At 48.1% G+C, this 27,600-nt stretch overlaps 1 protein-coding gene across 1 annotated transcript; it reads right to left on the bottom strand.

Annotated features, from left to right (window-relative positions):
- On the bottom strand, positions 1-27,554 carry LOC124424999 (T-box transcription factor TBX20-like). The gene is made up of 6 exons (XM_046964716.1): positions 26,853-27,554; positions 20,421-20,847; positions 14,970-15,243; positions 10,009-10,176; positions 9,843-9,919; positions 1-1,892 (listed from the first exon to the last, which is right to left on the bottom strand). Exons 1-6 carry the CDS (start codon positions 27,022-27,024, stop codon positions 1,346-1,348), a joined length of 1,665 nt encoding a protein of 554 aa, XP_046820672.1. The 5' UTR covers positions 27,025-27,554; the 3' UTR covers positions 1-1,345.
- Positions 27,555-27,600: the final 46 nt, after the last annotated feature.

Below are 27,600 nucleotides of genomic sequence, written 5' to 3'. Positions count from 1 at the left end.
CTCCGTACCAACGTAATCTCGGCCATCTCCGTTTCTTTAGCGTTCTTCCGTGCTCGTTGTTGTCCATTGCTTCGTAGATTGTACGTAGGTAGAAATCTTCGTGGAAAGTGGGTTTGGCTAAAAACCTTTTCTAAATGCGTAACAAGAGAAAATAATTGTTTTCTTTACCTACCCTCGAGCGACGACGAAGCCCGTCGCTAAGCTCGTCCATTTCTCCTTAAAAATGCGAAATGTTAATGAAAATTCATTTTATTTTTCTTTTTTTTTTTCTTTTCTTTTTTTTTTTTCTGCTACATCGAGAAATAATACGGCGTTGAAACTATGCACTACCATCGGAAATTCTTTATGTACAAATTACGTCGTCTTCGAGGAAGACGCATTAATACTATCGCGGTATATGATACAACTATTGAGTCTTTCTCTCTTTCGTACTCTGACGTTCACGCAACACACGCAAGCAAGACGCACATACACGTAAAACGGACGCGCGCTCTTCGCTCGAAGCGTACGAGAAATATATCATACATATCAATATAGATACTCTTGTATATACAAAAGTTTTACGCGTTGAATTAACGTAGAAGAAAGCTCGTATCGTTCCAAGCGAAACAACGACTACTTCCTTCTTTGCACTTTCTACTTTACAATTATCGTCCTCCGAAGCGGCTTCGGCGGATAAAACTCTCTCATGCATTAGAATTTAATAACTGCTCGTCGCTCGTTTCCTTCCGTATCGATAAGATTACAACAAGACACACCTACGTGGAATTACGTCTACATAAATAGGGAGACGTTGGGAGTTCCGCGAGGAGTGGAGAGAAGAAGAAAAAAAAAAAAAGAGAAAAGAAAAAAGAACAAAAAAGTAAAAAATAAGAAAGATCGTTCTTTCTCTTTGGCCGCGTGCGAAAGACAACAACGAGTCGAATGGATGTTTTTCTTTTTTCTTTCTTTCTTTCTTTCTTTCTTTCTTCTTATTTAATTATTTATTTATTAATTTTTTTCTTATTTTCTTTTCTTTTTTCTTTTTTTTTCTTTTTTTCTTTTTTTTTAATCTTTATTATTCCTTATTATTTTTTTTGCCTTTTTCTTTTTTCCCCTTTTGATTTTTCCCGATTGACGCATCGCCGAATTTTCTTCGCGCGAGACTAGACTATGATTAACGGAAAGAAAAGAACGCATTAACATTTACTTTTAGGAATTTACAACGTCTCCATTTTCACTAACGTAAAAACTTGGCCATCGTATGTTACATAGGTACACGCAGGGGAGGATCGTGGGAATAGAGGAAATGTTATTCTTCAAGGAGCAAGGTCGGAGAAGAAGCAGAGAGACGGCGTAAGGCTCGCTAATTGGGGGTGGACGGGCGTGCGCGTAGGGTCGTAGGCGGTGGCGTACCGCTGGGATGAGGATAGGGCGCGTACCTGAGGGTAGCAGAGGGTGGCGAGGTCCGTCGGGAGATGATCGCGACCGGTGGCGGTTGCCACGACCAGCCTAGGGCAGTCGGGTAGGGAAAAGTCGAGGCCGCCGCGGGATGATAGGGAGAGGGTGAGCCGGTGGCAGCTCTGCTCGCAGGGTGCGTCTGTCCGACGGCAGCGCCGTAAAGTAGGGCCGTAGAAGCACCCGCTGCCGCCGTCAGCCACGGTGCCAAAGCCGCGGCCGTCGCGTGTCCTCCGTTCTCCTGCGCCTGCTGCTGGTGTTGATGCTGGTGCTGATGCTGCTGATGCTGATGCTGTTGCTGCTGTTGGGCACCGAGGGCAGCGGCAGCGGCGGCGGCCGCCGCGGCCGCCGCCGCTGCCGCTGCTGCCGGCGAAGATATCGCGAGATGCTCGTACAATCTCACCGGTGGTACTCCGCATCTCACCAGCTGTTGCTCCATCAGCTCCATAGGATCTCTGCAAACATGTCATTAGAGCTAATCGGACATCCTCGTTGGTTCTTATTAGAAAATTGTCTTTAGAGACGAAGGGGAGAAAACTCGAGCGGAAGATGGACGTAGGATAATTAGCGGGAGCTTTTCTAATCGACGTCCGTAGGAATTCTCGCGGTAACGCGGCGTATCGCAATAACGTGATGGATGAATTCGTACGGTCGGCCTCGAAGGCATAATTAGGGTTAATTACGAGCGATTGTGCGTTCGAGCCGATCCTTCGGGCTTCGTTACGTCGCGAGAGGAGGAACGAGGGGAAATGCTAACGAGCGGATTATTGGCCGATCGCGAGCGCCGTCGAGAGCTCAGTGCGCTTTTAAGTGTCGCGACCCCGCTGCTCGATGATAATTAATGTATGCTCGGCCATGGTTATTGCGAAATCCAAAGGTCCGCGTCATTTCCTACTTTGCCGATTATTTACGCGGGATTAGCGCGCATCGACGATGACCGTCTACTACAACGATAGGTGGATTCTTAATTATCTCCTAGCCGTCCTATCTCCTAACGTTTTCTTTTTTTTTTCTCTCGACGGCGACGACGACGACGACTTCCTCGGCTCGATTTTTCTTTAGACGGGCAAACCGATCCTTCTCGAAGCAAGAAGAAAAGTGCTTGCCTTTGCTTCTTCTTCGTGCCTTTCGGTAGTCGAGTGCTCGAATGAAAACTTGATACTAGAAGCTTGGACGATAATTTTAGCCCGACCGGCCGACGATGATACCGCCGATCGATCATCCAGTTCTCCGAAACGCACCGTAGCGATGCTGCTCGCCGGTCTGGAGATTGTCTTTCACGAACGGCGCTTGATATTTCAAGGTTTCAAATCGTACGCGTCCCTCCTCTCTCTCTCTCTCTCTCTCTCTCACTCGTACGCGCCAGGTCGAAAAGTAATTCAAAGCGTATAAAACGATAACGATAAACACGCCAATGCTGCGCCTCGGAAGGAAGGGTACGGAGAAATAAAAATCTCTTTGCTACTGGATCCCTTTCTTGGTGGGAGATAAAATATCGATAACGATCGATTTTGACTTTGCCAGATTGAGAAAGAGCAAGGAGAAAAGGATCGCTTCTGGAACCGATTCGATATCTCGGCGAAACGGTAATCGGCCGTTCTCTGTGTATGGGGGAACGTTAAACGACACGGGCTCCGGTTACTCTTTGAAACGCTCGAAAAAGGCGCGAACGATCGAGACGTCAAAATAAAGAGGGTAACGAGAGAGAGAGAGAGAGAGAGAGAGAGAGAGAGCAGACGGAGGCAATAAAGAAGTTTAGAGTTTTGCCCGAACGGCCGTGACCTTTCGCACCTTTCTTCCGTAGAAAAAATCGCGGCGAACGGGACCGATGAAGCAGTTCTGAAATCGTTAAGGCTCGAAAGATCGAGCGACCTCGTAAGACGCAAACTCGTAAGAGGAAGCAAGGAACAATGGGGTCCGGTGTGTAGTTCCTGCGTCTCGGTTACCACGCGTTGCTCGTATACTGCTTCTTAGCACGTAACACGAGACCCATGGTAGAACCGGGGGATGAGAGGGAGAGGAGAGGAAAGGCGCGTCGTGTGCGCGCGACCTACATAGGTACACGCACCTACGTGGTGTGCCACGTAAGCACGCGATTTCTGGGCCCTCGCAGCAGCTTTCGGCCCTTTGCCCAGTCACCGAGGGAAAAGGGAAAGGGATTAGGGAGGCCGCGGTTAATCGTACCCGCTTCGAGCGACCGGACCACACACCGACTTTGATCTTCTTCCTTCCTCCCTCCTTCCTCTTTCGCTTACCGAGAGACGCGCTTTTCGCGAGCCGAAATCGTTCATTAAAATTGCACACGAAAAATAGTCGACGACTCGGTTTTAATGCTGCTTATATACATATGCACACATATATATATATATATATATGTATGTATGTATTTATATATATATATATATATATATATATATATATATATATAATGTTCACACTGCCGTACACCGTTATCGATAGCCACATCTTAATTCGTGTTCGTCGACGAAGACGTATAAGCGAATTCATTTCATATTTCCAATCGGTATCTTTAATGTCGATCGTTTTGTAACGTAGTTAAGAGCTATACTTTCACCTCGGTTAGAGTACCAGGTGCAAAGGATTCCTTTTCCACTTTTTTTTCTTTTTACTCGCGACGAGCAAGTCCGATAAGCATCGTCTCGGAGATCCGGCAGGACGATACGTTTGGTAAACCAATAACATCATCGTGTCGACACTTTGAACGCGGGAGGATAAAAGGCAGCTGACGGATAACTTCTTTTTCCCGTCGTTGAAAACAAACGATACACGATCGATACGACATAGGAAGGAAATCCAAGACTCGCGATTAATGATCGTTAGACGGGGGCACCTGTATATTCGCCAAGCGGAAATGACGTTGTTGCTACGAAAGTACGAAGAGACGGCCGAAAGGACTACGGGCGATTGCGGCGTCCTGCCTTCCGGCCTTGAATTATATCTTTAATGTTTTCATAAAGCTTCCTCATGTACGGACAATAAAAGCCCTAATTACGGTGGTTTCGCCAGGACGAAAGAGCTGCCCCCGGCTCCTCCGCTGCCTATTACTATTCCCTCTATGGGCGCTCCTGTAATTGTTACACCGCAATAAATATTCCTCATCGATCTGACGAGTCTGCGTTTCCCCGTAATGGCGCGGTTACGCTCGAAACGTTCTAATTAGAGGCCACCGCCGTTACCCATTAAAATGTCCATGACGTTCGCACGGCTACACCCTTCGAGAGCGAGCGAGCCAAAGAGAGAGAGAGAGAGAGAGAGAGAGAGACGAGTGTATATTCTCGTCTCTTTCCCTTTCTTCTTTTTCGAGAGCAATTCATACTCTCGAGTGGTTCTGATTTTCATCTACTGCTAAAAGCATTAGGTAATACGTTTTAAAGAATTAATCGACTTTTTCGAACGTTTTTTGAAACTCGAAGCGTTATGTAGGAGCGGTGGAGAAGGCGGAGTGTGAAAGAGTCGGCTTTGCACGGGTCGCGATATTAATGCCGAATGAATTCCATCGAGCGGGGAGAGCCTGTTATTCTCCGTCTACCCTGAGGCTGACACAGGGCATTAGGTAAGTGGTAGATAATAATAGGTTACACCCCACTGATGGCCGAAGGTAGTCCATCGAACGGTGCGGTTCGACTCCCCTTCGCTTTCTACGTTCGCGCACACAACGCACGCATGTAGATATCTCCTACCAACGCGAACGGGACAACCATCGGATCGTAGCAAAAATATTGTGGACATGTGTCATTGACGAATCGAAAGGACAACTTGTTTCGATCGTACCTTATTATTCGGAGAAATCTTGAGGTAGCATGTTTGTATCGTTCAAGGACGATATCAAGGAACGCGCAAAGAGAAACGACGTTAAAAGGACTTGAAGGAAGAAAGTGAGGTTCGTTTTCGAGAGGGTCAATGGATATATATATACATACAGATATGTATATATATATATATATATATATATATATATATATATATATACATACATATATATGTACATGTGCGTATACCAATATGGATAGATAGCTAGAGAGAGAGAGAGAGAGAGAGAGAAAGGGAGAAGGACGAGTGTAACAGCGAAGAAATTAATAGCCATAAAATATGAATAGAAATTAGCAGGTTCGGGGTGGCGTGACGCGTTTGCTCGCTCATTTCCTTTCGGCGCGTTGAAAAACAACAAAACAACGCAAAATACGGTCGAGCCTGTAATTTACCCCGGCTGCCGCCGAGCGCGCGCGCGCGCGCGCGTGTGCACGTGCATGTGCGTACGATCCCACACGCACGTCCGCGCGATCGGACTCGCGATGCACGCTCTTCTATGTACGTATACATGTGTGTTTATAGTATATAGCCGACCGATAGTAGGGTGACCGAACACGTTTGTGTAGGTGTTCCTCGCGAGCCTGTTGCTCACGGCTCGAGTCATCATCGTCGTCGCACGGTAGGTATGGTAGGTAATGATCCGGTAATGACCCTGACGCCTCGCCTCCCCACTTCCCCCCTCACGCGGGGTATGTGCTTCCAAGCTCTTCTCCTCTTCCTCATCCCTGGACACTCTAGCGCACACCATTGCACCGTTGCTACCACTACCTGCTCACCTTTCTTCTCTCTTTCAAAGGCTCTCTCTCTCTCTCTCTCTCTCTCTCTCTCTCTCTCTCGATGATGCACGGCGAGGGCCTTTGTTTTTGCGTTTTAAACGGCGGTTATTAGCTTCGTAGCAGTCCCCTCTGTTCCATCTCTCTTATTCCTACGGCAAGGCTGCCTCTTTTGCTCTCTATTCATCTCGCTCGCTGGCACTTTGGTAATGGGGCCCGCTAATGGGCCAAGAAGACTTTGGTGTATCGATGTCTGTGCTGCTGCCGGTGCCGCGGTCGAAGATCTGCTTCTACGCCGGTAGAGGAGAAGAAGAAGAATAAGTTGGTCGTGTGCGTAGCGAGAAAAAGGGTCCACCGTGCATCGAGCGCGAGAGAGATCGACGAGATGGAAAGGAAGAGAGAGAGAGAAAGAGAGAGAGAGAGAGAGAGAGAGAGAGAGAGAGAGAGAATGTGCGTCCGTGTACGGCCGCGCGCGCACGCCAGAGAGGGAGAGAACGAAAAGACGGATGGCGAGGCGGAAAGCGAGAGGAAAAGAGGGAGAGGGCCAGGAGCGGCAGCGGTAATGACAGGCCGTCCGCTCTCGAAGCTAATATAGATGAATGCCCTGCCCTCCTTGCCCTGCGGAACGAGGGAGAACGGAATCGCTCTCTTTCCTCCTCCTCTCCCCCCTGTCTCTATCTTCGTTCCTCTCTTTTCCTCCTGGCATCTCGAGGAACGACGAAAGCTGCCCGGTGGCGGCAATGCAGGGCGAAATGGACGCGATCCATCCCTCTCTCTCTCTCTCTCTCGTTCGCTCGTTCGGTCGCTCGTTCGTTCGTTCGTTCGTTCGGTCGGTCGGTCGGTCGGTCGGTCGGTCGGTCGGTCGGTTGGTTGGTTGGTTGGTTGGTTGGTCGGTCGCTTGCTCGCTTGCACGTTCTTTCTACTCCTCCGAGCGCATACGCGTACGCGAGAGGAAGAGGGAGAGAGTCTATCTATCAGCGCCGGCGTGAAGTGGGCGGGAGCATGCGCCGTATTGCCCCGTACGGCCGCTCTCTCATTAACTCTGGACGCCGCCGAAGCCCGCGTTGGACCAGGGAGGACCGCGGAGGGATGCTGCGCTGGCAGAGAGGTAGCAAAAGTAGCCTCGAGAAAACGCGTTCGAGACACCGCCAGGAATTTCTTCTTTTCTCTCTCGATCGCAATGTTACAAACGCTTTCGACGAGAAAGCTTATACTCTCGTCGACGACATAAGTTACCTATTCGCGCACGTCGGAAATATCAAAATTGCGAGCAGCGATGAAGGAACTTTTTATCGGGTCGTAAAAGATTTTCAATATTACGTTCCTAATTAATTGTAACTATCCTCCATCTCATAAAAGTCCACTCGGAGAAGGGCTGATATCTCCTTCGATGCCGATACAATTTTTTTTTAAGTATCCCATTAAGTCGGACGTATCACGGCTTCCCAAGTGTAATCGAAGGGGAGATCGAAGGGCGGATGTTCGACGAATCGAGTAAATTTTTTAATAAAACCATAAAGGATAAATCGAGAATCATAATTTCGAAACGTATTGCTTCTCGCAGCAGAGTCCCGAGCCTCTCATTAACTCCGAAAGCCGACATTACCGAAGATCCCATGGAGGAGGAGGAATCGAGAGGAGCCCGGACATCTGTTTTGTTCCGAATCCAGTGCTTCCTCTTCGTATTCCGCACTTATTCGATCCCACCTACGTAGGTAGTAGCTTGGTATAGTATTCCCACAACCTATAAATATCGAAGGCATAGTTTTTCTGACCGGAGAAGAGACTTTGAGTGTCTTCGCACTTTAAAGATGGTCGATTGAACGGGTCAGCGGGTAAAAGATCCGAGTGACGGAGCAAGATTTGAGTGGCCCCAGTTTAGGCAGGTGCTGATTTGGGGAGGGTCATGGTGAACCGACAACAATCCGGGAAGAGGTCGTGCACTTTTCGGTTCGAACCTTCGAAGGCGTTGAAACGGCGCGCATCGATCGTATAATTAGATTAATATCTAAGATAGAAGGCTCCTCGTGGCCGAAGCGCAAAGACCGGATCTCGATCGTCTGTCGAACGATTTAAAGGATTTTTCTGGTGAAGCCCAACTACCTCCTCGTCTTGCCGACGACGACGGCGACGGCGACGGCGGCGACGACGACGACGAATAAGAAGAGGAAGAAGTAATAAGGGAGCGACGGTAACTTAATCCCTATCTAAATCTCCGCAGTTAGTATTTCATCGTTAGGAGCGAACAAACAATTTAATTAAGATCCGCCCATCTTCGATCGTGGAGCGCAGGTGTTGCAAGTAGCGACTCTCTTCCTTGTCGTTGTCGTCGAGGAGACTCGATAAAAAAAAAAAGAAAAAAAAAAAGAAAAGGAAAAAAGAAGAAGAAAGAAAGAAAGAAAAAGGAAATAGGAAAAGAATGAAAAAAATAAAAAAGGGGAAGGGACGTTCGAAGCGCGAGGTCGCGTTATTCGAGTTTCGATCGTAAAAAAGGGGAGGAGAGAAGTTTATCGGGCGAGCGTTATCGATTCGTGGACACGCCGTTAGTAGCGTTCTTTGTGCGATTTGCATAAAACCTTGAATTGCGCTCGAGCGAGCTGCTGGCGCTGTCGTTAACAATTTAGTGGGCGTGTTTGCAATTTGCGTCGACTCGACCGGACTCCGCGTGTCCGTGCTCATTATCGCGCGAACCCTTTTCAAAGTTCGCATCATCGCCGAGAGAAAATCGAGGACGACGATAAGGATAACGCGTTCTAGATGATCGGGAGAGCTCTCGATTATCGCCTAGCTCGGCCAACGTCAAGCTAACGATCCTAAGGAATCGTCGGGATCGATCGATCGGATCGGAAAGATAGCCGCTCTCCGAAGAGAACGCGAGAAAGTGTTGGAAAATTTGTCCGATTAAATTTCCACTTAAAGCGATATACGCAGATAATTTATAAACGGTAAAACCTTTTTTTCAAGAGCCTACGTTCCTGTTTATACGAAACGATCGCGAGAGGAGACGGAACGTGGCTACTAAGAGCAGGTGCGTCATCTTTCATGCAGATAGATGATCGTGGATAATAAGAAATCGGTCGAGAGAACGCGTGCACGCTTACTCGCGATATATCTATCTAATAAAGTATCGTGCATCGTTTAACGTTGTAGAAATTTTGTAATTTAAGCTAGGATGCGATCGATCATTTCCGATGTATTACAAACCTTTTACGCGACAACTTTTTCTACATGATACTTTTTCTTTCCTTTCACGGTCAATCATATTTTACACACCGTGAGTTACGCGTCAAATTAAATAAGACGAATCTTAAAAGTCTACTTTATTTCTTATAAAAAATATTCAAGATAGAAAAAAATACTTACGCAATGTCCGAAGTTAATTACAACTCGATTTAGCGACTATGTCGCAACCGTGGTAATAATAAAAGTCGATTAAATGCGATACGGGAAAGATTATTGTGCGTTCGACAAAAAGAGCAATATATGCATACATACATATAAATATAAATATATATATATATATATATATATATATATATATATCTATATATAGATATATATATAGATATATACAGAGAGAGAAAGCAATTGCGCGATAAATTATACCCTGTTTACGCGATACGTGATTTCCCGATCTCAGAGGTAACGTTGCTGCTCACTTTCCTGACAGCTTTTCGCTTACCACACCGTTTTCAATAATTTTGCACGATAACAATTTATTCATTAACGGTATGCTAATCGCTCGCTTTGGTTGATTCCTCGGAAAAATCATATTTTGATGTTGAAATGTTTTTTACGTACCGATCGAAATCCGTCAACCTCGAGGAGTCTCTGAAACCCTTCGCGAACGGATTACTGTCGATCTTCAGCTTCGTGATCTGCAAGAAAGGAAAGAGAATAAATTTAGCGGGGAAAGATTATCAAAGTAGAAAAACGTGGAACGAATTGCGACGATTAACGTTCTCACCAGCTGATTTTGGTAGGCTGTGACCGCGGTGAAGATCGCCTCAGGGAAAATAAACGTTTTGTGTTCTTCTTTTCGAAGATCATTGATCTGGAGATTGTTGTCGTCCGTTTGCTTGCATCTCACCAAATGTATTCTGGGTTGATACTTGTGCATTGAGTTCAATACGATCTGCAATAAAAGAAAAATAAGGTAAAGTCAAATGTATGTAGTAAATCTAGAGATACTCGGCGGTCTACTCGTCTCTTTTTTCGCGGCATTGTCTCGGACAGAAAATCGATAGAAAACGCATAGGTCTTTTACCCAGTATCCGTAAGCGCGCGCGTAGACGCGCACGTAGGTGCGAAAAACTCGGATGCGGAAGACGAGTTTTTACGCTGAAACTTTAACGTCGTGACATTTGCCACGGCAAAATACCGTTATTAAAGTCCGCACGTGTACGCGCGGCGATAGAGGCAGGGGTGAGAACGAACGCGAACGAACGGAGTCCTTCGCAATCGAATAGGTACGCCTTTTTACAAACTATCGACCTCGAGTATATCTATACCCACATTAACATATAGATACGCGTACGCGCGCGTTATTAATCGATTTACTAATTAAGCTCATGCACGTCTATCACTACGATATAAAAACATCCAAAGATATTTATAGCCGGACCGATGGGAAATTAAATATTACGTTCGTATGATATCGATTCTAAATCAAACCGACCATCATTCAGACCTACAATGAAGACGATAAACTTTTCTTACTTTGTATTTTTTATTCTTCGAAAGAAACGCACGACTTCGTAATGGTACCGTTCTTTCTCCGATACAATGTTGCGACAAAGAAAAACTAACTTTTAATAGCGTCGTCTTTTTTTCCCTCTAAGAAAGAAACTAGAGCAAAAATTGCAAACTTTTTGATGTCAGCGCAATGAAAATAGTATTTGCTCCTAAAACGATCGATAATAAAAAATCGAATAAAACGTTCAAATAACCGCACTTTCTTCCGAGCGGTATGAATAAGAGGAAGGAGAGGGCAAAAGGCTGAGATGTGTGCGTGAGTCATCTCTCTCTCTCTCTCTCTCTCTCTCTCTCTCTCTCTCTCTCTCTCTCTTTCCCCTTATTTCTTCCTTTCTCTGTCTTCTTTACGGCGCCACGAATGCCAGTCGTCGTGCGAACGAGACTCGAAAGTCAGGGCTGGCGTGAAGGGACCCAATGCCCAAAGACTCTTCGGGCCACCTGCAGCCGTTAAGTTTCAACAGTTGCGCCACCGCAGCCGCCTCTATATTTCATATTAGCGATAATGTATAAGTCCGGCTACTGACTTTCCTCTCTCTCTCTCTCTCTCTCTTTCTCTAGCTAGACACGTTTTATCGGGTAGACTAAATTTTCCCCAATCTTTCCTAACGAATTGTTCGACCGTATAAGTAGATGGAGATCGAAATAGCATACATATAATGTGGATGCTCTTGAAAGTTTCTTTACACCTCCGTCGGACTCGTTCGTGCGTGCGAGCAACGCGGTGAGTGCTTCCACGGATTATCCGGATCTACCGCGCGCTCGTATCAGGGCAAAATGTGAGAGCGTAATTACGCAAAGACTACGAATTATAGGTGTATTAATTAAACGGCATGCAGGCGTAATCGAGCGTGTTCTTTTCCCTCTCTCTCTCTCTCTCTCTCTCTCTCTCTCTCGCTGCAACTTCATTGATTATAAAAGGCGTAAACTCGACCTTCCGCAAACTGGGGATCGTAGTGGCCGCTACAAAGTAATTCTCAAAGTAGGAAGATGAGGGTCCGACATAGTGGCTAGAAGTTTGCATTTTCACGAGTTACACTAACGGACAAGATTATCTTTCAAAAAGTTCTCGCATAATAAGAGACGAGACTCGTACGTAAACGCCGATAAGGATCTAGAATGTAGTTCCTAATGCTGGTATGCCAGGTAAAAAAGGACTAAAATAAAGCAAGATAGAAATAGAGATAGAGAGATAGAGAGAGAGAGAGAGAGAGAGAGAATACGTCGACGTTAAAACGATGCTGCGACCATCTACGCGGTGGAAACTAACTCGAGGTAAAAGAGAAAAAAGAAAGAAAGAAAGAAGCATTGGCGTTCTTTGCGGAAACAGAAGAGGTCCACGATCGGTGATGGGTCGAGCGCGAGGAACGATCACGATCGCGATATCACGAAAAGGAATCGTTTTATGTTCTCGATTATAGTCCTTCGGAATCCCGCGGCGCGTCCCTATTCGTTTTCTCGGCGCGCGAGTCGAGTGGTGGCACGGCAGGACACCCTACCGTAACTTGTCAGGAGTCCAATTTGCTCTACTCTGTTCGTTCTGTCGTCCCGGATAACCGAGCTGAAATCGCACGCGCGACCACGCAAGTCCTAAGGGGATCTTGCACGTAAAGGAGTCTTTCCTCGATTTATCCAGCCACCACGGTCTCGCGTATTCTCGCAAGGAGAGGCAGACGAGCGAAATTTAATCCTCGCGATCTTAAGCTCGACCTTATAAACGTATTCGATTCGTGAGAATCGATACTTTTTCTAGCTGCGAATTCGCGTGTCTCCTTTACGAAAAAGTTTCGACTTTGGAGCGTGACAAAACGTAAGGTAGATTGGACGTGGGTACATAGAAAAACGTGTTGTGCGAACGATAAAAGATTAAAAATGATTTATGAACATTTATAAATCTCCTCTCTACGCGCAAATTCCTATCTTTCGAAAGGCACACTCCATGTTAATTCGATCGAATAACTCAAGAGGTGGCTACGTAAGTCACGTGTTTATCGCTCTTTAATCCTCGCGATTAGGGTACATTAATATAGGGGGAAAAAAAAAAAAAGAAAAAAGAAAAGGAAAGAAAAGGGAGGAAAAAAGAAAGGGACACGAAGCCTTTCCTCTATTATATCGCGCTATTTTTTCAGGTCGTAGCAATGAGCCAAGTAGTTGAATAAACGTACGTTATCGGACGTCTCGCAAGGATTCTCAATTATTGTACTGCTTTTAGAAGGACGATAAAAATATAGAAATAGTTTGCGGAGTTAGGTGGACGGCGATAGAAATCTCAATGACGGACGAAAGAGAGAGGAGGATAGGCGAGCGAGAGTCGAGCCGGTTCTCTCGCGCGCAGGTGGACGCTTGCTTTTGGACCACCGTGTAGTAGCCGGCACGCAGGCGGGGGTCTTATAATATCGCGTCATACGAAACGATGAAATAGCGGCCGTAGCGAAGGAATGTTCTCTCTCTCTACCACTCGAGTCCTCGACTCTGACTTGACTGGCGGTTGGGTGTTGCGTTGCGTGGCTCTCCTCGAGCTCGACCGCTTTACCTTTTTTTTCTCTTTTTCTTCTCTCTCTCTCTCCCTCTCCCTCTCTCCCTCTCCCTCTATCTCTCTTCCGTGCTCACAATAGAGACGGACAATCTCGTGACTCGACGATTATCAGAAAATCTATCTGTCCCGTAGAAAAAGAAGCCTCCTATTCCGGTTATCGTTATCGTCGAAATTAGAATTCTAGAAATGAAGGGAGAGGGAGAGAGAGAGAGAAAAGTTTGGGCATCCTCGACGATCCGAAAGAGTGGAAAGAGCAAAACGGGAGGGAACGGCCTCGAGGGAGATTCAAAAGGTGCTCAACGGGGCCGGGCGTGGGCTACCCGTGATCATCATGACAAAAGCTCCGGGCAAACATCCATTCAATTTATTAGCTTATAGGCATGCCGGCGTAGTACCCACTATATACCACCTACGACACCGCACCACACCACCGCGGTCGCCTATAATGATACCAACATTATGACTGTTCCGCGAGAACGTGGAGCCGCGCACGGAACCTCTCCTCTTTCCTACCCCACCAAAGTAGTAGTAGTATCCATTCTCCGTGCGTTATTCTTCCTTCTCCCATAGAGTTACACTTTTTACGGTTGGCCTTCCTCAGTCAGTGATATTTCAAGAGAAGAAGCAAAGAATAGAGGCGCATCCAAGAGCATCCTCCGCTTCCACTCCTCGCCTTTCTAATTTTAAACCGGATATCGCGTAGCCTTACCACGATCGTAGGAGCTACCGATATTTTGCGCGATCGTTCGGCTAATTCGAACGAGTAAGCGGGACAGAAACGAGAACTCGTCTTTTCGGTGAAATTCTATTGAACGAGGTTACTAAAAGAAAAATCGTTTCGCGAGAACCGAACGGAGTTGAACGCCCACGATTAACAACAACGACACAAGGAGGATCGAACTTGAATCGATGATAAACCGCGTCCTACGCTCTTTCCCTCTTTTTCATTCTTTTACGAGGCCATTTTGGTGACGTGCGCGCGCGCGCACGCGGACTTAACACAACGAAGAGACCGACGACGACGAGACGACGAAGAAAAGCGAAAGCGCCAGGTTCGATGGAGATCGTGAAAGACGGCACCGTAATCTTTGAGCGTCGTCGTCGTCGTCGTCGTCGTCGTCGTCGTCGTCGTCGTCGTCGTCGTCGTCGTCGTCGTCGATGAAGACGCGCTACGTCGTTCGCCTGAAAATTATGCGACGTTATTCGAAGGGGCGGTGGGGGGAGGGACGGTGAATCGATTCGGCAAACGATCGAATCGCGTTTCAGCGCTGTCGTTCGAGAGTAAAGGATAACGTCCCTCGTGAATCCTCTCTCTTCTACGCAGTCCGCGAACCGATTGCCTTCCTCCTCCTCCTTCTTCTCGAGATCGAATGACCCCCTCGTACGTATTCGAATACGGAGGTGATACCAAACACGTTGGTTACCTATATGAAATCTGATACGTAACGACGGCCATAGAGTTTTACGATCAAATCGTCGCGGATACCCCTAGCGAACTGGAACGCGGATAGAATTAAAATTCCGCGGTCGCGTATATGGCGATTTTTTCAGTGTCGACTTTGAAATCGTCCAAAAAAGGAGTACGACAGAGGGTGGGGGTGGGGGGTTAGAGAAAAAAGAAAAAGTAATATCCGTCTTACCTGGCCGTGCTTGTCCATGTCGTTGTTGGTCAGCTTAACCTTCTCGAAGGAGACCACTTGCTTCGCGAGTTGATCCCCGGTGAACGGTGAATCCGGATGAACGTAGAGACGAGGTGGCGCCGGTGGATCGGCCTTCCCGGCCACGAGCCAACAGCTTCTGTGATAGGCGTATCGATATCTCTTATTGTCGACCGGTGCTATGTCCATCAGTACCGCATAACGACCTTCCGTCTTCAATCCTCGAAAGGAGACGCGACAGGTGGGAAACATCCGGCTGCGAATCGAGAAAAAATACGTCTGCTTGTTAAATCGCTCGCGTCGAAGAAAGAACGATCGAGTTTAACGAAACAAAGAAACGATCGTTAACCTCGCCCTTTCTTTCTGTCAAAGAACTATGGCCGTAATGCATCGGCGGCATCGACCATCGCGGAAATCTCGTTTTGGCACGAGCAGAAGACACTTCGATCGAAAGTAGTAGCTTTCAAGCCCGTAGTAGCGTTACGAGGTAGGAGTAGTAGTAGTAGTAATCCACCCTTGAACCTCGTCATATGCAGTCAACTTTTCAACGCCTCCAACATCTGCGCGCACGCGCCACCGTCGGATGCGCTCCTTAACGCGTCCTTGAATTCCTCTCGGCCTGACACATCGAGGACCAAGAAATCCAAGAGATTCCTCCATCAAGTACACAATCGCGAGTTTTCTTTCTCTTTCTTCTTTCGTTAAGCGTTTTCTCCTGTCGCACGACCTAGCCAGGACTAATTTACGTACGGAGCTGGACTATGATTGATATTCTCGCGTAACGCCATTGCCAAAGGAGAACCGGCTAATCCTGATTGATCGATCGATTAAAGATACGTTAACGAGCGTACGAATCGGACATAACGCATCAGCAAAATACGCAAACACGCGTATCGCGATAAATACTAGATTAGGGGGAATTAGCGCGATGGTCGGTCCACGTGCGTACCACGTCATAACCAATCGTCTCTTTTGACGATCTCGCAGGTTGGAGGCCAAAGCCAGAGAATACTACCTACCTACGGAAAAGAGGAGGAAAAAGAAGAGCGGAGGATTTGGTGAAATGATTGGTACGCCAAAGCGTACGTGTCATGGTCGACCGATAGTTTGTCCGGGATTGTGCAATCATCGACGACATAAGCGCGCGGAGAGGACGACCGAGAAGCGATGCTGCCGGGCGCGTTCGCCGTTCGTTGCCAAAGGCGACGACGACGACGACGACGACGACGGCAACGACAACAACGGCAATAACATCGACGACGCCAACGACGACGACAGGAAGAACGGGAGGAGAAAAGACGAGGACGAGAAGGAAGTAGACGTTAAAACGTTCGAATCGACCGTTCGAGTCGACGAGGAAACAATTACGATGATCGAAAACGTCATGCTCATCAACGTTGCGCTCTCGCAAATATTAATCGAAGACGTCGAAAGACGTTCGAATTACTCCGAAAGAAAAGCTAGGCCGTTGGAACAATATCAAGAGGATTATTTAAAAAATTCATCGGATTGCATCGAAGTTTGCTCAGAGGATAGGTCGAAGAGAAAAGCAACGACAACCTGTGCCGCCTATCTTTTGGCCCTTTTAATTTACGCGATCATTCACGTCTTCCTCTCCGTACTCGCTTGGCACCAATCTTTCTACGAGATTTTCCTTTCGAGCCAAATTTGCGGATTCGCCACGCTCATTATTTGGAAGACTGTCGGCACGATTCCTTTGTAAATTCCTTTCTAAAATTTCATAAAGTCCGAATAGAGATCGATCTTTTGGTTTCTTCATTGATCTCGTTGGGAGTTTTACTCGAGCGCCATACTTTGGCGCTCCTCCTCGTTAAAGGCGAGAAACACAAAGAGGAGGGACGTGCCTCGATCACGATGAAAAGAAATCGTTTGAGAAAACGTTGAAGAAACCGCAAAGGCCGCAACCGCTTTAAAGAGAACGACCGCAAGGATTATCCTCTTGCGATTCGTGAGCGCGAAACCTTTCCCAAGAAACACGGCATCGACTCGCGTGACGAACAAGTTCGCGTACGTTCGAAAGATTGCCGCTCTCGATCGCTTTGCGGATTTCCAAGGAATGTCGTCGTTCGCTAAGTTTCTCCTGTCTTTTTTCTTTTTTTTTTTTTTTTCTTTTTTTCTTCTTTTTTGTTCGTTCGAACGATCCTACGAGAGACGATCATCGTCGAAGTAACGACCCAAACGATTAGCGGATCGCTTTATCAGCCGATCCTATATGCTATTTACCGTTTCCAGACTCGTTCGAAACCGTCAAAATTGGTCTTTCTCTTTGGAACTCAGCGCAACGTATCCTCGCGGTTCATCATCGTTTAGCCCCGGCAAATTAAGCGGACGCAAAGAGGAGGCTCGATACCATAGGCCGTGGCTAACGAGAGCATAATCGCGAGAACGGCTCGACCCTCGAAGTCGTTCGGAAAGCACCCTAAACCTTGCCGGAGTTCGCTCTCTCTCTCTCTCTCTCTCTCTCTCTCTCTCTCTCTCCCTCTCTCCCGTCATACATCTCTCAGTCCTCTCTCCCTCTCTAACTCTCTGTCTCTCTCTCTCGCTCGCTCGCTCTCGCGGACGTACGCGCGTGCTGCCAGAGTCGCTTATTCACTGTCGAGAAGGATATAGCCTGGAACGGGCTCGGCGAGCGAAATAAGAAGAAGATAAAGAAGAGAAGAAAGAAGAAGAAGAAATACGGAGTAGGGTTCGTACAAATGGATTACGGAAGCACTGGATATTATACCGATCCGAGTGGCCATCCGACTTGCTCTTCGCTGTTTGCCGTGCTAACGACTTCTCTGGCCCTGGCCAGGTGGTGTCGCTATTATAATTATACTTTGGCCCATATCGTGCCCTCTCTGCTTTGGCTCCCACCTCTCTCTTTTTCTCTCGCACACTTCCTTTATCTGTCCTTTCGCATCTCATCCACCTTCCGTTATTTCTCTTTCTTTTCCGGCGACCTTCTTTTTCTGCCTTCCCTCGTCTCCTACACACGCGGAAATACGGACGGAGAGAAACGCACGGTACATCGTTCTCTCTCTCTCTCTCTCTCTGTATGTGTGTGTGTGTACGCCGAGACTCGTCACGCGTGTGTTGAACGCCTATGATATAGGCTGGCTGGCACCTTGATGAAGGGTTCGCGTGACGAGTACCCTCCATATCCGCTCCTATCCTCCTCCTGTCTCTCTCCTCCTGACCTGCTCGTCCACACCTCCTACTATACTACCTCCGAGAGCGACGGAGGCTACGATTTAACGTAGGAGGAGGACCCGCATTCGCTTTTTCCTTCGCTCGCAACTACGACGACTCGTTTCTCTCGGGAGTCGACCATGTAAATCCTTGGGAAAGGATCTTTCGTCATTACAATATAACTACTTGTCGAAATATAATCGTCCGTCGTGCTCGATCGAAACAAATTTTATGCAAAGAAAAGTCTCTCTCTCTCTCTCTCTCTCTCGAATAGCTTTTGTTTGCCATCTCGACGGTTGGTGTATTCGGAGGGCGCGCGCGCGAGAGAGAGAGAGAGAGAGAGAGAGAGAGAGAGAAACAGAGGGCGTCAACGTGGGAAAAAGAAAGTTTGAGAGCTCGAACCTTGGAGAGAGGGGAGAGAGAGAGAGAGAGGGTCCTGGCACCCCGTCGGGCCAGACAATTCCACCTGATTGGTCCGAATTCGTATTGTCACTCTAGGAGAGACTGACGTTTTCGTTCGACTGGGATTTCGTGCCAAGTTTCGCCGTGCTAACGACGCTATTCGTGTGTATCGCCCACGGTATACTTGATATATCGATCGACTCAGCCAACTTACCCTTGCTCGCTATCTTGACATTTTTAAATACCACTCGGCGATAGGTATAGCTTGCGCGTTTTTCGAAAAAAAAGGAAAAGAAAAAAAGAACAAGAAAAGGAAGATAAAAAAAAGAAGAAAAATAAAAAGAAAGTAGAAGCTATCGAGTATCGATCCGTTCGCTTAGCTCGTCGTCAGGTCGTTTTTGCAAAAAATCTGAACGTTAATCGAGCGCATTAATCGCACACAAGTTCCGGAAAGGTGATGTACGACAGATTTATAAACCCGTCTCGAGGAAAGATAGTTCTCAATTTCATCTGGCGGGTCTTACTCGATTAAGTCAAGTCGACAACTTTTTTAATCCATTCTCTCGTTTTCCTTATCCCACTCGTAAAGCCTTTCCCACGTAGGAAAACTCAATTATGAATGCGCGCGTTTACGATCGCCAAAGTCGTTAGAAACGATCCCTCGTAAATATAAATAGCGCCGACGATCGTACAGTTAATAACGCATCGATGGACGCGCGTCTCGTCTCTCCTATCTATCGGGGATAAGATCCTCGCAAGATAATTCGAGAGCGTATGCAAAAGGCATTCGTAAAAAGCGTGAAAGCCGATGGCCTTTCGCTCGGTTATTCTTTTTGCCCAAGAAGATAATGTCCGAGCGATGCTAAGCTAGCGTGACAACGAGAAGAAGCGTTCGCGGCTCTTCCTTTCTTTCTCGGACGTTTATACGTCATCTCGACCGTTATCTCGTTCCTTCGTATTTAACGTCGTTACCAGACACACTCACGTATCGCCGTGAAAATCCACGAGCAAGAGAGGAGCTACGCGTTCTCGCTTCGTTTTAATTAACCGAAAGTGATTATATCGCACTAGAAAAATATTCTAGTTAAAGCGAGCAACCGAACGCGCTTATAAATTAGATTTTATTTTAGCGATTAAGGATTAAGATACGACGAGGCTCGCTAAAAAGTTGGAAACGTTTCTCCTCCACTCTTCTTTTTTTTCTTTTTTTTTCGTTTGTTTTTTTCTTTTTTTTATTTCTTTCTCGCGTCTACCACCACCGTACGCTAAAGCGTCCGCGATCGTCGATTTCGAGACAGAACCTCTAGAGCAGGAAAGGAGACGATACCGCGAGTTACGCTCGAGTGGACGAAGATCCGCGTCTCTCTCGTTCCGTGCACAAATATCTCATAATTCCGACGTGGTCACGCATCCTGCCGGGGCCGCCAGCTGCGGCCTCAACTTTATTAACATACCTATAAAAATGTGCGCCGCGCGCGCGCGCGCGTGGTGTATCCATCCGCTAGAGCTCGTGCGCGAGCGAACGGCATAAATGGATGCAATAAATTACATCTAAAACTCCCTTTAAATATCTCGTAAAACGTCAGTCAATGAAATCCATTAGTTCAGGTACGGGCAACGCGTCGCGCCGCACAACGGACGCGCGCCGTTGTATTATTTTTTTGTCCAGCGCGTAATCTCGCGTAATTCGCTCGGAAATTAAAGAGGCACGCTTCCTCCTCTTCTTCGAACGTTTGAAATTAACGCGCGGTCTCACCCGCGTTGATTACGGAGAAAACGAAACTTGCTGTCCTCAGACGAAAATTTAAAGAAGGTAAAGTGATCGCGGCTCTCTCGTACCGTCCGGTCTTGGTGATGATCATCTCCGTCCCGAGTTCGTTGAACTTATCCCACAAATCCTTGGTCTCGAGCTGACACTCGACGTCCCGGAGCTCGTCGGAGTTGCAGCTCGTCCTCAGTCTGTGCTTTCTCTCGTGATGCTCGTTGCACCCGGGCACGCCATTAGCCCCGTCGTATTTCCTCGACGAGGAGGAGGAAGAGCCGGTACTGAGATCGTCCGGAAGCCCGTGAACGGGTCCGTCCTCGACGCTGCTACACTCCTCGACGTCGACGTCCACGTCGACCTCCTCGTCCTCCTCGTTGGTCGACTTTTCCGTTCCTTCGCTCTCGCCCTCGCACGTCTCGACCTCCTCCTCGACCAACAGGGCCTCGTCGTCGGTCACCACGGTGGCAGTCGCTACGATGTTAACCGGCGATGTTCTCGCGCCTGAAAATTAACCAAACGCAAGAGAAAATTACTCTCCCTGTGTATACGTATGTATAGCCATATTCGGGCACAGAGAGGGAGAGAGAGAGAGGGGGGGGAGGGAGAAAGATGAAGGCGAAAGATATGTAAAGTCGGGGATAATTAATCGAGAAACACGAGCGCGCATCTGCCGCATAGTCGGCGCCTAATTAAACCGTCAGATTTGAAGAAAGGCACGCGCGCTCGCGAAAGAGACGCCGTCGCGAACCCACTGTGTACACAAACGTTAATTGCTTCGGTCTCTCGATACCGATCTGTTAATTCGTACTATTTCGCGCGGAAGCTCTGTGTCTTCCCTTCCACGCGATATCTCAAATTGGATCCGCGACCGATAGAAGCCTGTAGGTAAAACACTCTGGCGGCTTTCTACCGATCTACCGACATTGAGAAATTATTTAACGGCACACCGAGGACGATCTTACGCCGCCTCTTCGTCGCTTAAGAATATTTATTTCAGGCGCGATAAGCCACCGTAGAAACGAGGACGCGCGATATATAGGTAACGACGTACGTCGTCGACGATCAAACGAGTACCGGATTATTCGGGACTTTGACCGTCGTCGACGCGGATTCCACGCACGCGTTCTTCTTCTTTCCACCGAAGCGCGCGCAACCGAAAAACGGCTGCTCATCTTTATCGATGAGAAGAAGAAGATAGGACACACACGACTTCTCTACTCGATGAGGCCCGCCTGAGTTGACGCATGCGTTAGATCCTATCGGAAATATAAACTTTTCTTCGTATATAGACCCTTCGTAACGCGGGAAGATTTAGTATCGTTTCTCGTATCATTCGCTAAACGTATGAGAACTAACGAGTAGAAACGTGGCTTTATAATTTCCGGTCGAATAATTAGCTCGTTAATTACGCGCGAGCGCGTATCTCGAGCGCGACGAGCTGGCCCGTCATCGACCGACTCGCAATGCTTTTATTCCTTTTTTCTTCTTCTCCCCGTTTTTTCTCTTCTTTTTTTTCTTTTTTCTTTTTTTTTTGTTTTTTTTTTCCTTTTTTGTATAAGGGAAGAAAAATAAAAAATAATGAATTATTAGTCGATTTACGATCGCTAGGAATTCGCGAATAAAGCGAGGTGCGGGCCGAAGGTAGGTGGACGGGAGATTCTCTTTGGGTGCGCCAAACTCGATTAAAGCCACGACACTTTGGTAGTTACGCGCGAGAATCGAGGGCCGCGCGTATATATAATCGTATTATAATATCTAATCTCGGCTCCGAGGGAAACCAGTCCTTACATCCGGATTACATCCGCCGCCTGGCCGTCTGACTGCCGGTCAAACGTGCTCGCGCTCGTACGCGCGAACCGAGTACCCTCGATTCTCTTTCTCATTTTTCACGATCAACAACCACCACCTCTGTCTTTGTAAAAGATTTCTCTATGACGTGGAAATTTTGACTCGTGGCATTGGACTCGTGGAAAATTCGAAACCGTTAAAGGAGGAGACTCGCTTTTATCGCGTGAGAAGAAGAGTCCGACGGCGAGGTCTAATGGTGGCGGCGCGTTCAACTACGAGAGCCGCGATTCTAACGAGAAAGATATTATTATCAATAATTCGACGTCGGTTACCGTTCCCGGACACTCTCTCTCTCTCTCTCTCTCTCTCTCTCTCTCTCTCTCTCTCTCTGTCCTTCCTTCCATATCCTTCTTTTCGCGCTTATCCTCGACACGGTACACGGCCGTCGTTTCGAGAAATATTTGAAAGCGCGCGTGCTCGGCCGACGACGATGAGCCAAAGGAAACCGGTTCCTGTAGTCAAATTTCGAGCGATCGAGACTGGCACACACCAAAGAACGCCTTTTATCTTCGAGTTCGATCGTTTCGAGACGACTACCGTTTCGTAACGTTTTCGAGCTCTAACTTATGGTTATCTCTCGTCTCTTTGGAAACTCGCTCTACCTCTCTCTGACTGTTTCTCCCTCCTCTCCGCGTACGTGCAGGCGTACGCGGTGTTGTATCGAGTGCGCTTTCGTTCAAGATACGATCTTATCTATCCTCGATCGTCGTACGATACCCGCGGTCCGACCAAAAGACCTTACCCCTTTGCCAAAAGCAACTCTATTTCTCTAGATTATTATACCGTTCGGTCTCATCGACAAAGGGTCAATATCTTCTTCGTTCTCTTCCGCGGAATCGTGTTCCTTGGTTTTGTTTTCTAAAGGAATTTCGACGAGTCCGACACAAAGGAGAACGCAAGTACCCCTACATGCCAACAACAATTTTCAACGTCCCTTTATTTATTTCTTTTTCTTCGCTTTCTTCGAGCGACTCATTACAAGAGCAGTAGCCTGCTGCTGCTGGCTGCTCCTACCGGCGCTGCCGCTCAAGCCAAAGCGACTCTTGCTTTGCGAGATCGCGAGTGCGTGACACGCGGTGTGCGAGGAGGATGGGACAAAGAAGAAAAAGGGGAGAAAAGAGAGAGAGAGAGAGAGAGAGAGAGAGAGGGAACTCACGCAACGACGTTTGAGGTGTTAATTTTAACGCTGGATCGTCCGCGAGGCAAACGTACGTCCGCTCTCGTTCTTACTCGTGTACTTGCTGGTCTCGCACTTGCTCTCGTCCGAACACCGGCTGTTCTTTCGACGCACGCACGTATCTATACGTATCTCTACTCGGGTACCTACCTAAAGTACCCGCGTACTTTCAGAAAGGAGGAATAATTTTCGATGGCTCAATAAGGAAATGGACAAATTCGAGACTGAAATAAGGAGAAAAGGAGGAAGGTGGGGTGGGATAGGGGGGGGGGAGAGAGAGAGAGAACGCTTGTTGTCTTCTTCGAACGCGGATGTAAGGACGCGCGCGTTGTTATTAGTCTCTCGCGTGTGTTGGTGCGCGTACGTGCGTGCAGATGCGAGAACGCACGCAACGCGCGAAAGGCTCACGCGATGCGCGGAACGCGTGCACGTTACCGGCGCATCCCTTCGGCGCCATTTTCCTTCCATTACAGGTAGATATATAGGTGGTTGATAGGCGTACTAGCGATCCACGACTCTTTCTCGTGTCTCGTCGAAAATGGAAAACGCGTTCGATGGATAAACGGTCGATCGGTCGGTCGGTCGATCGATCGATCGATCGATCGAACCGAACGAAACGATGCGGACAGACTTTTCTCTTTGGCTTCTCTTTGCCAGGGACGAATATTGATAGGACGATTTGATATGGTCTATTCGTTTATCGCTTCCTCCATCGCGCTTAACACGTAGGTGCCGGGCATCGAAAGGTCCGTCAAGCACGCAAAACTCATGGAGCCGAGAACGTGATAATTCGTTGCGGACACGAAATCTCTATTCTTTCTCTCGGCGATTATCTCGGGCCGCGCCAGGCCTCCTTCCGTTCCTCCACGATCCCGCTCTTGCTTCTTCCTCGATCCCAGCCTATACTTAAAGATAACCGGTTACCTTCGACGTGCCGATCAATTATCCATGCCCGTTTAACCAACTAAAACTCGCGAATCGAGGTCAACGAAGAGTAATACACCTATACGTCGCCCCTCCCTCCCTCTCTCTCTCTCTCTCTCGCTCGCCCGCGGGAAAAAGCTTTATCCTGCTCTAGGCCAGACCCGCGGCTTCTCTTCTTCTTCTTCTTCTTCTTCTTCTTTGACAAAGTCCAATCGCGTGTCTGGACTTTGTAAGAAGACTGCAACGTTTCAAACCGGAAGCTTTCCGGGCGCGTAGGAATTAAAACTGCCTTTCTCTCTCTCTCTCTCTCTCTCTCTCTCCCCACGCAAACACGGACGCGACGCGCGCGCACACTTTGTTGCTCCGGTTCGTTCCATCTTTCCGGTACGGTCCATCGTGTGTGCCAAGAAGGTGGTCCCACGATCTTAAAGCCAGAAGAAATATGACCGAGCTACTGACGTCAGCTTCCTTTTGCCACCACCGACACCACAACCGACCACCCAGAATCCTGTCACCACCACCACCACCCGAGCAACGTTCGAGGAACGTTGCTCAAAAAAGGATCGAAAAAGGAACGGCAAACTGTCGCATTTACGAGCTCTCCTACCTCGCGCGCTTTTCTACGCTAAAGCGCACCTTTAACGAACTCGTGCCGAAGAATACAACAGGTATTCCGGAACGGTCCTAACCACGGGATCGTCGCGGCAATAATAATCCTAAATACCTTCTATAATCTTTTTATCCTCGTCTTATTTTCTACGAAATACGAACGACGCCGATATATCGTTCTTTCGACGAGCATCGATCGTCGTCTCGGGGCAACAGGGGAGGTGGGGGCGAGAGAGAGGGGGTTAATTTCGTTCTAGGCTCGAAATGCAACCTCCTAGGCTCGCCCACCTCATCAGTCTCGAACAACAGTTGCGATCATTAATGCGATTCTTGGCTATTAACCGGTAGCTCGATGGAATAATGTATTCGCGAGACAATGATTAGAAGCGACGTAGCGCGGTAATTGCGCGAGAGAGAGAGAGAGAGAGAGAGAACCCTATGAATTTAATTGCAGTTGGTATTTAATGTTTTCCACTCCTCTCGCCCACTCCTTGCCTATCTCTTCGGTCTTCTCGAGAAGACGGAGAGGGTGGGGGGGGGGGGGGAAGGGAAGAGCCTGAGACGAGGAGAGAGAACTCGTTCCGCGGAACGATTAAGAATCTCTAGATTGCTACGAGAGAGCTCGTAATGGCGTCGTTAACTGCGTTAATGTGATTACTGGCTGAAAGCAGCGGACAAGTTCCCGAGGACAAAAACACGAGCGAGATCTACTGCTGCTCGCTCGGTCGCTCGCTCGCTCGCTCGCTAGCTCGCTTGCCAGCGGTACACCGCGCGCCAACGGAAAAATATCGCCGACTCGCAGAAAATTATACGTCCGTCTATATCTTTTTCCTTTTTCTTTTCCGGCCCCGACTGCCCCTATTTTCCCCTCGACGTAGATGTATTACCAAGCAACGTCCATCCAGTCGATTTTATCGTCGACGACTTTTTCACGATCGAACTCTTCTCTCTATCGTGAAGCGTGCACGACGACTCCTGCCTACCTATACATCAATTATAGACGCGAGGACGTTTTACGCGACGTTTTTCCGCGGAAACGGAGAGAGAGAGAGAGAGAGAGAGAGAGAGAGAGAGAGAGAAAGAGAACATAGGCAAATCGTTATATCGATATCCGTATGGCAGCGATCGTGTACAAGCACGGAGGGTGTTTGGGTCGTTCCATGTACTTTTCAATGTCGTCTCCCCTATCGCGGGCATCGCCGAAGAATAACGGGAGCAGGGAAAAGGGTAAAAAGTATAAACTGTCCCTCTTTCCAATACTCGTACATGTGGTGGTGGTGTAGTAATAGACAAAGGTAGGGACACGTAATAGAGAGATATGGGACGGCAGATCGTCGGCTGGCACCAAGAAAAACCAGTTTTCGATCGGTCTTTTACCCAACGACGCCATTATAATATCGTTCAATTTGCTTCCGAGAACGTTCGACTTAATTATTTCCTATCGCAAGATCCGAATAAACACGTAATGCGAAGGCACGAAAGGCACGAAACAACTTACGCGATTCGAGACTCCGTAAACGTTTACATATTCATCTAGTAGCTCTTAAAGAGAACTCGTAGTCCCGCGAGATAAAAGCGAATTACCGTCGGAAGAACGAACGGTTAGATCACGACGATACCGTTCGTACGCGTCGCGAGCGAATCCGCGACTAGACTATACACACACACACACACACACACACACACACACACACTCTGCGCCCCATTACTGACAGTTACTATCGAATTAAAAGGGAGAACGAAAGTAAAGCTCCAATTATGGATTATTTTATGGAAGAAACGGAGAGGATATCGGAGAAAGATATCGCGGAGAACGGAGGTGAGGAGCTCGGCCGTAACGCGAAAGGAGTCCTATCGCGGACGCGGTAGCCGTCGGACGACGAGGCAGGCAGGCCGTCGAACGACGACGACGACGACGACGGATTAGGGAATATCGAGGAAAACTCACGATGATCGAGGGTCGATCCAGCGACGAATCCTTTAGCGGTAGGACACTCGAGGCCGGTGGCGGCGTTGCCGATGCCCTGCAGGTGGTAATGCCCGAAGGACGGACCCCTGGGCGCCATGATGGCCGCGATGCTAAAGTCCGTCGCCTTACCCCTCTCCCCCTTCGCAGGCATCCCTTCTCGCGCGACACCTCGCTCGCTCCTTTCTTTCTAACGTCTTTGCGTTTCTCTTCTTCTTTTCTTCCTCCTCCGGCCAACACCACCACCTCCGCTGCCGCCACCTCCTCCACCAGCACCACCACTAGGTCCTCGTTCACGTCCGCGTTCTATTTTATCTCTCGGAAAAGCGTTCTCTCAACGAGACGCGAGTCGTTTGCTCGACGACATGACGGGCGGGCGGGCGGGCGCGCGCGCGCGGGGCAGCGATCGACGGAAGCGTAGACCTCGAGAGGAGGTTAGACGCGTCGTTATCCCGTAATTATTTTACTTTCTCGGCTACTTCTCACTCCCGAAACGTATATGTGTGTGTGTGTGTGTGTGCGCGCGCGTGTGTGTATGTACGTCTCTTCTGGTTCACCGAGAGAGATGATACGTAGCACGAAGAGATGGTCGGAAGAAAACGTAAAGCGCGAAGAGCCACACAACGCGTCTGCGCTGCTCGACTTCCCGGACTCCACTGGCTCGGCGTTCCTCCTCCCACGCGGCAGGCTCTCCCCACCACCGGAGGCACCGGGGCATCGGTCTCCCCGC

Source organism: Vespa crabro, chromosome 6 (assembly GCF_910589235.1).
Source record: "Vespa crabro chromosome 6, iyVesCrab1.2, whole genome shotgun sequence".
Taxonomy (NCBI): Eukaryota; Metazoa; Arthropoda; class Insecta; order Hymenoptera; family Vespidae; genus Vespa; species Vespa crabro.
This window is presented reverse-complemented; position numbering and strand designations above follow the sequence as displayed.

Bases quoted from the DNA above. Each gene is read 5' to 3' on its own strand.
- LOC124424999 (XM_046964716.1), bottom strand. From the start codon at position 27,024: ATGCCTGCGAAGGGGGAGAGGGGTAAGGCGACGGACTTTAGCATCGCG. The intron at 15,244-20,420 runs GTACGAGAGAGC...CTCGATTCGCAG, and splicing joins ATCATCACCAAGACCGGACG to CCGGATGTTTCCCACCTGTC. The intron at 9,920-10,008 runs GTGAGAACGTTA...CCTTTCTTGCAG, and splicing joins CAGCCTACCAAAATCAGCTG to ATCACGAAGCTGAAGATCGA.